We start from the raw sequence: 13,405 nt of genomic DNA on the forward strand, positions 1-13,405 counted from the left end.
ATGATTCTATGATTCTATGATTGATAAAGAGTGTAAAATCTCACTCCTAATGTCCATTCTTTGGAATCTACGCAACAACAATTTGAGGACAGAATATGCAGACACTGTGCAAATAATAGATCTGCAAAAAATAAACTGACACTGCAAAAATGAAGTACTACAATTCTACATGGCAATAAAATGCACATTTAACATATATACTGACATGCGTGATATATGAAAAAAAGGCAGAGCCAAGAAATTAATGACACTGTTGGAAATTGAATGCAGTTTTGAATATGTTTGCTGTTAAGGCACATAGAAATTCATATGTGAAATAAAAAAGTAATCAGTATCTATCTGCTGTTAGTGGAAACATTTCTTATATTTGTATTTTGACAATATAGCAAGCCTTTTATGAAAGTGTATAGATTGTAGCAAACTCTCTGGGCAGAATTTCATTAAATTTGCTGTTACATATTAGTCCAAAAAAAATATTAAGCATTTACATAAAGTACGTTTAATGCTCTGTGAACACAAGTTTTCAACAGCTCCCTACTTGTGCAGCTTTCTTATCCTTAAGCTATACAGTAGGTAGTTCATTTATGATGGAAGAACATGATCATTTCTCCAACAAGGACATACTTGTACATCTGTGCACTCCCTTTCAGGAGCAGCACAGAGCTGGAATTCATCTCACTCCTGGACTTACTTCCAGTAAATGAAAGGGTTGAGTAACCAACGCGCTGGCTAGACTTCCCTCCCTTCCTGTTCCCTGAGAGCCAGGTCTTTGCCCAGTCCACCCTTCCTTCCTGTCTTAAAAGTGCAATGAGAGAAAGATTTTTTTTAAAAAGCTATATTGACCTTTTATCCCTACTAAAGGCAGACACTGTAAATTCAGCAGAGAAAGTATGACTTGAGGAGATTTAACAGGAATCACTTTGGCTTTTTGTAGTGAGGTAAGTTGTGTAGCTGGGATTTAGAGAACAGCATTGATAAATATGTCGGTGAACGTGCAAGAGGACCTGACTGAAACAACTTTTCACTTACACTTAAATATTGTGATCTCTTCAGGTCTATTTGGGGACAGACTTTTTAGTAGGGCCAGTTGCGATAGGACAAGGGGTAATGTTTTTTAACTAAAAAAGAGTACATTCAGACTAGATATAAGAATTTTTTTACAATGAGGGTGGTGAAATACTGGCCCAGGTTGCCCAGAGAGGTGGTGGATGCCCCATCCTTGGACACATTCAAGGTCAGGTTGGGCAGGGCTCTGAGCAACCTGATCGAGTTGAAGATGTCCCTGCTCACTGCAGGGGGGGTTGGATGAGATGACCTTTAAGGTCCCTTCTAACCCAAACTACTCTACATTTCTATGATTCCACCGTAGTCTTCCCCAGCAAACCCTCTTTCACTGCATCTCATAATTAACAACCGGTGTTAGGCCAGCTTCAGAAAAACCTTTGGAAAACAATAGAGAAGGGATTGAAATGTCTAAGTGTCCTGAGCTGGTAGTGAATCGTTTACACTGACACTAGGTGATTCACGTCTTCTAAGGATTTATCTGAACCCATATGCTTGAAGGCTTTGGTATAATTGAGCCTGGGCTGCTGTAGTAATTGTTCATGAAAGGCCTCCTGTCGCTGCTGCAAACAGTGCCTTCATGCCATCTTCCACAGCAACTTGTTTCATATGTTGGGTAATAAAATATATTGGAAACACCGGATTGAAAGCTTTCCTAAAATAGTACTTTTATAGAAACTTCTATTTTCACAGGGGCAGTTGTTATAACTTTTTTACGCTCCATATTTAATTTTAGGCCATATTAGCTGAACAATAATACTTTATCCTCAAAGTGTCTCCCTATCTTTAGACCACAGCATCACTGTCGATTAGTTAAATTATGAGGCTGAAAAACTGCAAAAGAGATCAGAGTTACTGATCTAAACTAACTGTCATCCACAGAAGGAAGGCTTTGGTAACATTCAGGAATTGTATGTAAGGTGCTTGGTCTCCCAGTTTTGCCCTTGTTTTAGTCACACAGTAGACACAAACTGGGTCTTATACAAGACTTTAAACTCTACTGTTGTTCTTCCACAAGCACTGAAACATGCTGGTTTAAATTTAAGCAGGTGGGTAAACCTGACAGAGTTAATGACATAATCGGCGGGCTTGACATGAAGTACATGCTTCAGCACTTCACTCCTGCTACTCAGCACTTCACAGGATCAAGCCCTGCATGACCTTGAGGTGGTCACAAATCTCCAGATCAGTAATTTATTCCTATTTTAAATAGTTGTTTTCTGTTTTCTTAGAATGTACACAAGTGCTGTAGCTGTGGACATTCGGTTGCAATACATATATAATCCTCTTGTATAATAATGGATTTTTTTTCACCCTAGCTTTTGATCTTTTCATCTTTTGCAGCTTTATGGTTTCCTGTAGTAGGAAGTTTAAGTCATAGTTCAGTAGTAACATGTTCGGTAACATTTCTGTAATTAATGTTACTGAATGAGCAGTAATGTTGTTTTCCAGTATGCCACTAGAGCTGTTTAATCAGGAACTTTTAAGGAATGATTGTAAACTATGTTTTACTTATTCGTCCACAGAAAGACACAGGAAGCTGTAAATATTTTCCTAGATATAAAAGAAAAGTCTAAGTTATCAGGTGTGTGAGCCTAATAGTAAGATGGATGTATCTACACATTCAGTGAGTTAAGATGATTGCAGCAGAGCTTGTGGGGTTTCTCAATATAGTGTGAGTTTCAGGAGGGGCATCCAGGAGTCAGATACAACCCATGAAGACAGTACTTCCGATTCATCCCTTTTTCTTTCCTTATAATGTACTCAAACTCAAATCAACATTGTGTAACAAATAAAAATAAACCCCTTGAAGAACTAGATAGTTTTCTGGTGTGTTGTAAGATGTGATACACGGTTTTAATGCATTTTAGTATCATCAGTGGAAAGACACTACTGACATATAGCCCATTATTTTATTTCTGCTTATGTTTCAACAGGAAATGCAGAATATTAAGTCACTGCTTGTGCCATGGATCTCATAAATGAGATGAAAACAAGAAAGAACATATCTAACCATTGAATTAGTACTTTTTTTTAAGGAGGAGGGGAAACTTCAACACCACTTCATTTGTTGATTTGTTGTATTTTCCCCATAGGTAATAAGCTCAATGAGCTCACTTTCAGAATATTGCCTACCCTCTATCCTGCGCACTTTGTTTGATTGGTATAAAAGACAGAATGGCATAGAAGATGAATCTCATGAGTACAGACCAAGAACAAGCACTAAATCCAAAAGGTATGATTTTGAATATGCATGCATACATTACTGGCAGATTCAAAGGTAGAAAGTATTACATTTCAGCAGTCAGCTTTTATGAGGTTACAGTTGCTTGAAAGTTGTTGTCATCTTTTTCTGCTTGTTCCTGGAACTCTTCTCTCAGCTTCTAGATGGATGGAGTAATTGTGTCTTTTAAATTATGGTCCTGATTGATAGTTCAAACACTGTTTCTTACTACTGTTTTGGATGCAGTAATGTCATTTAAATAGTGGTTTGGATAAACTGTGTCTGTCTTCTTTACTCATGTGAGCAGGCAATAATTCTGTGACACTTGGAAGGATTTTTTTATATAGCATTCTGCTTAGTCATAGAAATTTCACATACGCCTGTCCTCAATGCAAAAAATTGTGAATCAGTCAAACAGCTTTAGCAGCACTGACTTAGCTCTTAAAACACACAAGCAAACAAAAATAAAGACCCCAAAACAAATACATTGATCTCTTATGGTGTCAATAGATCCTCAGTGATAAGGCAACAGATTGGTCTTAGTTATATGGAGATCTGACGGTTTGGTACAGGTACATTCATTAAACGTACAGTTTTTCTGAGTACTTTGGCACTACATATACACACTTTAATGAAGTAGCAGGAGAATCAACACTGGCAGACCTGCTGTTTGGAAATGTACAGGCAATTCTTCACATTAGGATTACATTATAATCCAGTAAATACTGAAGGTGATATTTGCTGGAATGAAGGGGTAGGAGCTAGTTTTAGATATTAAGGTAGACATGAACCTGAATCAGAATCTTTCAGACTCTTTCTGTCAGTAGCAGTAGGCAATATGAAGGCATGATTCATCAATCAGATGTCTACTTTTCGATGAGATGAATCCTTGCCTTGAAGTGCTTCTTTCTCTTAACTTGTTGCAGGACCACGTGCTCATAAATAGATGTCTTCAGAACTCCACCCAACATGTAGTTGAAAGTCAGCTTAGCAGTGAACCAAGGCCACTCTGTCAATTGATAGTGTAACAGAAAGAACATATAACCAGTGCTTTCTGCAGTTAATGTGAAACCAAGAAAACCAAAATGCAAATTATTAATTTCATCACTGGTCAAGCACAACTCTTAAATGCATGTTCTATTGTAAGCACATAAGGACAACTGAAATCACTAAAGCTCTTAATGTTTATAAGGCTTGTGCTGAATTTATGCAAACAAAAATCTCACTGAAATCAGTGGCAACTGCTTCTAACAGACTGCAGAACTGTCCCTTTCACATTTAATTTTACTAAAAGTATTTTATATTTCATGTTATCTTCCCAGTACGCTTTGAAACCGTGATCAGGTGATCCAAAGGGGTTTTTTTTTGTCTTTGTATGGCAAGCTACTGACCTCAGACATTTATTCCTCTCTGTTGTTCTGCGCAGGGAATGCATTTGAACATTTCACAAGCGATGCCAAAGTTAAAAAAATGACACTGGAACAGTTTTTAAAAGAGAATGTAGTTTGGTTATGAATTCTCTGTTGGTACTTTCAAGGCATTTTTCAAAAGCCATCTCAAGTCTAAATATGAATTTGATAGCACAAAATAATTTATTACATTTGCCTCCAAAGTGTAATTGAGAACTATCTAAATGATGCCATCAGCAGGGAAATTGAAATTAAATCCATTTGTTAGAATATAGCATCCAAAAGTTTCTTTGGTTTTGTTTTGGGTTTTTTCTTGAAAAAGTTTTGTATGGCTCTGAAACTGGAAAAAAGAGGGAGGAAATGGAGAGTGACATTTAAACATTTGAAAGTAGCAAGTTAGATTTCATCTATGTATCTCAGGTTTTAAGCACATATCAGTGCATTACTTTCTGAAATGCTGGACTGCAGTTTAAAAAGTAGAACACAATCCCCTGTTATCAGTATTTGTGTAATTGAAGAAGGCATATAATATGAATTACGACACATCTCCTAAATATTGTGTTTCCTGGTTTGATTTTGCAGTGATGAACAGCAGAGGGACTATTTAATGGAAAGAAGAGATCTGGCTATTGATTTTATTTTTTCTTTAGTATTAATAGAAGTTTTGAAACAGGTATGGAGTTCTTAAATTATCCATTAACTAATAAATTATGGAAATCATCAGTACAACCGAATTTTAGGATTCTTCTTTCTATTTCCATCTTTAAGAGACTAATAAAAACGTGAGATACCTCCTGCATGCTTGTTCATTGCTGTCTTTCTTGCACCTGTAAGATACATAGTGTTCTGTGCTCATACAGACTTCACTTTGCCAAGTCTTTGGAGCTAAAGTATTTCTGTTCAATACTAAATAAACTTTAAATGTCTGGCTCGTTTCAGCTGTTTTGTTAGCTATATGCTATTTCAGCATACCATAGTTCTCTATGGAAGATACCCATGAATAATACTAGCGCTAAGGTACGCAGCTTGAAGTATAATATATATGTACTCATTATGTTTTATTTTGTGTTTTCAGATTCCACTTCATCCTGTAATAGACAGTTTGGTACATGATGTTATTAACTTGGCTTTCAAGCACTTTAAGTACAAAGAAGGGTAAGACTCTTTCTCATACAAGAATTCTATGAAAGACATTACTTTCTAAATTTTTTAATGGTAGTGGTTTAAGCAGTATGCTTTCTCAGCCAAGAATTCTTTCTTGTCTCTTGCTAGGTACCTTGGTCCTAACACTGGAAATATGCACATTGTTGCGGATTTGTATGCAGAAGTAATAGGTGTTTTAGCTCAAGCAAAGTAAGCAAAATTTAATATCATATTTCCCTGTAAATCTGAGAAGTTCTACTTGCTTAGCATGTGAATATTCTGATTTTGTCACTTTCTTAAAAGATAGTGTGGGAATAAATAATTTCAGCTTATTGGCCCTCTATTCATCCAGGTGTTCTTGAGCGTAGAACTCTAGGGAATCACAGGCTTTCTGCATCTAGTCCGGTGATACTGAATCAATTCAACTCGACTATAGCAGTGTTATTTTTCTTTTCTCAGCAATGACATCTGTGGAAAGCCCAAAGGGCTGAGGAGAGCTATTTTAATTAATTTTTTTCTATATGCTATTTTTGATCTAGCTGGGCAAACCTAAAAATGACTGTCCTCCAACATAGCAACATTGTTATGTCTCTGTGCAGTTATTTCAGTTCAGAAATTAATGCAACTGCTTCTGAGTCCTTCATCGTGCACTTCTTAGAGCAGATGACATAAAACATTTTGTGGATCAAGTCTTAAATTTTGAATCTGGAAGCAGACAGATTCAGAAACTCGTGTACCCAATATAACATCTCATCATACACTTACACCACAAACTAAGCAGAGGGTAAAATTTACTACCCCAACACAGTGATCTCTGCCTCCTGACTTCTTGGTGTTGCTGAGAGTGAGTCTGCTTTACAAAACCAACCAACTTAGCTGGATGTAGCCAAAACAATTTGAGTTCCTGGAAATCATACAGCTTTCAGAGACATCAGCTAAGGCCTTACCTGGGCTTCTAAATTGGCTGGGTCAAAGGCAAAAGGGGAAGTGACATCTGGTTCCAAAGCTTCAAGCTGACTGTCAAAGATAAAACATACCTGTTCTCCATAAATACTGCTTTTCTTCTCCAATTCTGAAGGGCCTTGCTAAGATGTTACTTTCACTAAAGGGCTTCTTCCTGCCAACCGGTTTCTTTCAACTCTCCTGTGTTCTCTATCAGAGGCGATAACAAAAGGTTGTTACGTGCCACACCTGCCCATGAAAATTACATTCTTTTCATTTTGTCTCAAAAAGGACAGGAGGCCCTGTTGGATGATCTTCCTATATGTTATTTTTATGGACAATGTGTCTCAAAAGACACCTCCAATAGATTGGGGGGGGGGATCAAAAATGGTCACAGACCCCTCCATCCCAAGTTGTTGTAGTTAATGCTTAAGTGTTACTGTAATGGCTATTAGGAAAAACCTGAAGGGAGGAACAGCTTGCCTGAATATTTTCACGGTTATCATCTAAGCATTTTCTTTTGAAAACTTTCCATATACTTGTAAGAGAACTATCATCTCAGCTTTTTGAAAAATGTGTGAAGGGTTTATTCTAGTGATACTGTTAGCTTTTATGTAAAAGAAGGGCATGGTAAGAAAATAATTTGAAAAATGTGGTTACCTAAATGGACTGAGATCAGTCTGTATGCTTCATTTTCTTTTCTGAGTTCATCAGAAGTGAAGAAAACTAAACAAAAAGAAATCTGTTCACATACTGCCTGAAACAGTATTTTACTACTGAAGTTGAGTCTTTAGGTTTTTCCCATTTATATACCTTATAATACATTTCAAATATTGAAGTGTTCTTTTTTGTAACTAACCAATGTGAATTCATAGGTTTCCTGCTGTAAAGAAGAAATTCATGGCAGAGTTAAAAGAGTTACGGCATAAAGAACAAAGCCCATATGTAGTTCAAAGCATTATCAGTCTTATAATGGGAATGAAATTCTTTCGCATTAAGATGTATCCTGTGGAGGACTTTGAAGCTTCTCTTCAGTTTATGCAGGTAAAATTCTTAAGAATATAACTGTGGTTCCCAGGCCTTTTAGAATGGGCTGCCCTTCAACTTTCCTGTAATACTCCAGGAGATTTTCCGTGTGCCATTCCCACATAAATGTAAATGTAACTACTTTCTGCTTGTTCTGAACCTCAGCGCTCCAGTGCCAGAGTATATCATTCCATACCAACTTTTCATCAGCCGTATACCCCTAGTCCCTACATCTTGCCCTCCAACAAAAAGAGTTTTTGTTCTGTAGACCCCAGACCTTCCTCCATGCCATCCCACAGCTGTTGCTTGCCTTGTGTCCCTGCCTAGCTATGTCTCCCTAGCTGCTCGTTGCCTTCAAAGTGAATCTTCCACCATTCACATAGTTGCCAGACAGGAGAGGAACTTCTCCAGGAGAAAAACACAGAGGAAGAGACAAAGAATTGAGGCAAAAGCTGGATGGAGTGTCCTTTGGATGTGTTGTCTCCTTCCACCATGCCTTCACCCCCCTTCCTGTAGGGTACATTCTGTACCCACCCAGTTTGAAAGCCACTGGTACAGAACATAGTTTGACTATCATGAATGCTTTAAATTAATAGATTACATCATTTTGTGAAAGGAAAGAAAATATTTTATGTTTAAACACTTTAAAAGTCCACATTCTTGCTGGTAATGTACAGTGGGTTCTGTTCCCATCAGCAGGTTTATTTAGCTTAACCATTTTATTCCCCTGCTTTTTCTTGGGATCACTCTCATGGCTACACAGTTTGTAGCCACTCATCCAGCAAAATGCATGTTTTATATAAACCTCCATGTAAAGATCAGCTTATTGATGGTGTCAATGGAGTAAAAAATCAATGGTTGATGCCCATAAGTAGGGATTTGACATTGACATTGGAATACAAATACACAGGCGTACAGACACAGAGCCATTTCTCTAAGTCCTGAACAGGAAGCACATTTTATTTTGGTTTTGCAACGTGCTTTAAACCATATTTAACAACATATTTAAAACATATTTAACAACACAGAAACAGGTGATTTTTCTTCGTACCTTACGCTTCTTTATAAGAACATCTTAGTATGCATTGACTTAATGGAGGTTATCCAGCGCTGGCGAGATACCAAAGTAGGGTATGTTCAGTGCACATGGCTAATATGAGTGAATGACTTTGTGGCAGAGCTTTATGGCACAGCACTGCTGGGATCCAGTGTCCACTGCTATTGAAATCGATGGTAAAGCTCCCACACAGAAGAACTCAAAATTAGGATGCAAATGATCTCTGCCTTCCCTGACTACAGCATCTCGGCGCTAAATTAATTTGTAAATATGCTACAATGCATCATAAGATGCACTGGGTATGTAGGAAAACCAGTTTTGCTCAGTTTGATGAAATACGGTTCAATTCTTTGAGCGATTCATGTGTTGGTTTGAGTATCTACATGCAGTGCTTCAGCTATAAGCTCTGTCGCACCAGCTCTCACTTTCAAAGGGTGAGCTAATCTCAGGAGCAAGCTCCAGAAGAGCCCGTCTTCCACCACGGAGTGCAGAAGCGGTTTGGGAAGGCGCCTGCCTTTGTAGAGGGGTTTCAGCTGTGTGTGTCGCAGAAATGGCTGGAGTGACTGAAGCCATGTGGTGTAGAATGCTAATTGCAGCCAGGAAAAATTACACACGATCTAAAGTATAAACTGCTCTGCACGCATGTGCGGGAGAAAAGGTCAGTGGAGACTTTCCTTGTAAAGTCAGTGCCTGTTTGGGCCTTGGACCCAGAGAGGAAGAAGTAACTGGAGCAACGTGATTTGTCGTCCTCAGAGAAGCTGTACAGAAAGACACGAGTGGGTGGATGTTTATCTCCCCTCCCTCCCTTCCTGAGCAGCACAGCTGTGTGGATAACAGTTCACTGCATGTTTAGGATAAAAGTACATTTTCACTTTCTCTCTCAGTCCCCAGTCGCAGGCTGGAGATTGTGATGGTTTGCACCACAGGTCTCTTCCCTCACATAGCACAGTTCTGTATTGACCCTTAATCTGCAATGGATTCTAGCAGTGAAATTTATCCCCAAATATTTACGGTAAGACTGTTCCTTGCCTTGAATATCTTACCAGAGAAGTATGTTCCTTTTCTGACCTCTGAGAGCATTGTGTAAAGCAGCCCATGTGGGCTATTACTCCTGCTCCTCAAGGTATGCACAGGGAAGGCATGAGGTCAGCCCCGGAGCCCAGCTCCCTTTCCATCCCCAAAACACCACCGGACACAACTGGAATCAGTGGAGAGTTTGTGGATTATGATGGTCCTTGATCTTGACTTATGTCCTGCTTTGTGCTTGCTGCAAAGTGCGGATTTAGAAGTTAATAGACAAATGTTTTCTCTGGGATTTACAAGATAAAAATAGTCACTGACACTTGATGTGCATTCAGCAAACGTTTAGAGGTCTTTATTCCAGCTGATATGCAATTTATGTTTCTTGATTTCTTTTGTTTTAGGAATGTGCACATTATTTCCTTGAAGTTAAAGACAAAGATATCAAGCATGCACTGGCAGGACTGTTTGTTGAAATTCTTGTCCCCGTAGCTGCTGTGAGTTTATTTTTCAGGTTGTTTGCATAATTTCTTTAAATTAGATAAAACAGCTTGTGAAATAGTGTTTTATTAACATGAAATTTTCTTTCAGGCTGTTAAAAATGAAGTGAATGTCCCCTGTCTGAGGAACTTTGTTGAAAGCCTGTATGATACAACACTTGAACTTTCCTCACGAAAGAAGCACTCGTTGGTTAGTAACCGTAAGAAGCAGAGGCTAAAATTCTTTGTCAGAAATATCTCTAAGCAAGACTCTTGGGAAATTGCAAAACTTTTTTCTGCGTTTGGCTTTATAACCAATACATTTCTATTTGCAGGGAAGGTTATTGCATTTGCAGAAAATGACCATATTTATTTTATTCAGAATATGATCTAGATCAGTCTGAATCAAACAGATGTTTTTTTAGCTTCTGGTTTTGTGATTATTAAATGGTTAGGTTTTCTCGTATTTGTTTTGTATAAACATTAGGAAGAGAGGAGAAAGAATAGAGTTCACTTCTTGTCAAGCAAGAACAAATGAAGCATGTGGGAACAACTCTTTCACGGGGCTTAAATAATACATTGTAGGAATGAAAAAATGTATAACACATGCCCTTTTAAATCCATAACTTGGCTACTGTGCAGCTCCTTATTTCATTTTTTTCTTGTGAGACGAACAGTGGCACTGCAGTATATTTTTGGAAGCGTGAGTTGATCTGAATTAAATGAGGACCTGAGTCAGTTTGATGCTGGCTGCCTTGAGCAGTCTGTCTCTCCAACTGGGTCAGCGCACGTCAGCAATGCGGCGTTAGCTAATCCGTTTTGAAGTCTTGGACCTTTTAAGTAAATAAAGTTGTCGTTTGTCCTCCCTCATTCTATGGGAAAGTCAAAAAGACTTCCCTGTTCGCAGCGCTCTCTGCCAATGCTGGTCGCTAGCGTGAGTCAGTCTGTTGGGAGGACACAGGAGAGGGCTTGAGCTCTCTGCCATCGTTACACCAGTCCCAGGGAAGAGTCAGAGCATCCCCTGGGGCGCAGTCCTGATCCGGTTTGAATTAGTGGGAGTCTTGGGATAGATTTCTGATTTCACTCTGCTTGTCTTTGTGTGGCTCTGTTCCACTCTGCCGAGTTAATAAAACATTGTTGAAACTGCAGGAGGGTAAGAGCTTTGCTGTACAGTTTTTACACTAAATAGAACTTCCCCAAACTGGTGGCCGCACTTGCCAAAGTCAATACTATGTGCTTGAGAAAGGATTGCACAGCTGGGGCTTTGCGTTTGATTGCTTGTCTACACATACCACACTGGAGGCTACATAGTTAAAAGTGACAAAATAGAATAGATTCTTGTGAGGGTGTGATTAGAAATACAAACATTGCGAGGAGGAGGAGGAGGGGAAAAGCAAACAGTTGGCAGAAATAGCTGCAGTGCATATTTCCAGGCTTCCAGAAAGAAAGCAGACTCTTTAGAGTCTGAAGAGGACCTTCCTCTCCAAGATCAGGGTTTTGTGAATCCATGCCCTCACTGCACAGGCAGGATGGGGGCATTCATCTTGTCTCATTTTGTATCTAAAATTATCTCGTATGAGCTGGTTGTTGAGTTTCTCTCGATAGAGAACAGAGAATTAGGAAACTCCAGGAGATGGTTTATATCTTCCCTCCTAGGGCTCTTCATTAGGATGGGTTGTAACACTCCTGGGATGTTACTAAACTCTGTCATCCTGTCAAGTACTCAACTATTACAGTCATAATGTTAATATGGTAAGAAAGTCTTCCATGAAAAGGCTTCAGTTATCCTCTCCCATACGTATTTTGGGCATGAAGATTATTAAAAAAAAATTAATGTACATTTGCCGTTTGCTCAAGAAACTGGGTCTAACCTAGCTATAGACAATTTATGTTGTATATTACAGGAGCAGAAGTTGGGGTTTATGGTGTATTTATACTTTGAGCCGTGACTGAAGTTAGAATTTTAGGGTTAATTTTGAGAATCATTGGTCTTTAAGATAAAGTTACCTCATTTTTGGCTGATAACTTAAAATCCTAATTGGGTATATTAATATGACAACTGAAACAGAAGAGTCTTGCTGTGAAATAGCGAAGTCCGTTTCAAAATCAATAGGTGCATTTTAGCTTGTTCTTTTTCGTGTAGCATTTGCAAACGAGTGTCAAAGTGTTGACAAAGAGAGCAGCTTCCAGTATTTGAACTTCTATGTTCTGTCTTGCTTCTTTTTATTTTTCACTTAGCAAGATGTAACTACCAGCAGATCCAGGCATTGCCTGTATTTTAACACAATTCTTTAGGGTGTTTGACATGTCTCTCAGTAAATATTGTGACTGCAGATTTTGAGAAGTAATAGGCATCTCAGCATTCACAAGTCCCAACAATCTCTTGGGTCCTGCTGTTACTGTAATAAAGTTTAGTTATTTCCATGCTATCATTTCTCAGTTAACTGACAGAATTTAGCCCTGTGAGTCTGTAAAATTGTGGCCCATCTTTGGATTTATTATACTGCTATAAGTAGGCATTTGGTTGTTTGTAGTTCATCCATAAAACATATCTGTTACAACTTTGGAGAAAGGGTCCTTTTAAATTGTACTACTTAACAGTGTGTTTATGTTGGCTAACATGTATTGCACAAAATGGACGAGTTAGAGCTTTAAGTTTACAGTAACTCAATTAAGTTACTTTTATGTTGTGTAGACATGGAAATAACACGGTATCGACATCCATTTCCCATTTAGGCTTTGTACCCTTTGGTAACATGCCTGCTTTGTGTCAGTCAGAAGCAGTTCTTTTTAAACAGATGGCATATTTTCCTCAACAACTGCCTATCCAATCTCAAGGTTAGTATCTTCTGGTTTTAATATTGTGTTAAAACTTCAGTATGCACTATTGATCTGTTGCAAATCCATTTTAGGTAAATGTGCTGGATTATTGCTATTATCTGATTCCATACATAATTTTATTCCTGACAGTACAAATTCTTTAGCTGTGCAGATTTTTTCAGTAGCAAAAAAGTTATTCTTGTGCCTAGTTTGAATTCCTGCT

General features: G+C 38.3%; 1 protein-coding gene across 1 annotated transcript in view; it reads left to right on the forward strand.

Moving 5' to 3' along the window:
- Positions 1–3,158: 3,158 nt before the first annotated feature.
- Positions 3,159–13,405, forward strand: part of FRY (furry homolog (Drosophila)) — a gene marked incomplete at its 5' end in the record, with an annotated part of 116,254 nt that continues 106,007 nt past the window's right edge. Inside the window, 8 exons of the mRNA XM_009708215.1 lie at positions 3,159–3,298; positions 5,278–5,368; positions 5,771–5,850; positions 5,968–6,048; positions 7,656–7,824; positions 10,288–10,380; positions 10,475–10,573; positions 13,099–13,200. Of these exons, the coding sequence (XP_009706517.1) occupies positions 3,159–3,298; positions 5,278–5,368; positions 5,771–5,850; positions 5,968–6,048; positions 7,656–7,824; positions 10,288–10,380; positions 10,475–10,573; positions 13,099–13,200 (855 nt within the window). The remainder of the gene's footprint in view (positions 3,299–5,277; positions 5,369–5,770; positions 5,851–5,967; positions 6,049–7,655; positions 7,825–10,287; positions 10,381–10,474; positions 10,574–13,098; positions 13,201–13,405) is intronic.

The sequence above is a fragment of the Cariama cristata genome, unplaced genomic scaffold (assembly GCF_000690535.1).
Source record: "Cariama cristata isolate BGI_N322 unplaced genomic scaffold, ASM69053v1 scaffold329, whole genome shotgun sequence".
In the NCBI taxonomy this organism is placed as follows: domain Eukaryota; kingdom Metazoa; phylum Chordata; class Aves; order Cariamiformes; family Cariamidae; genus Cariama; species Cariama cristata.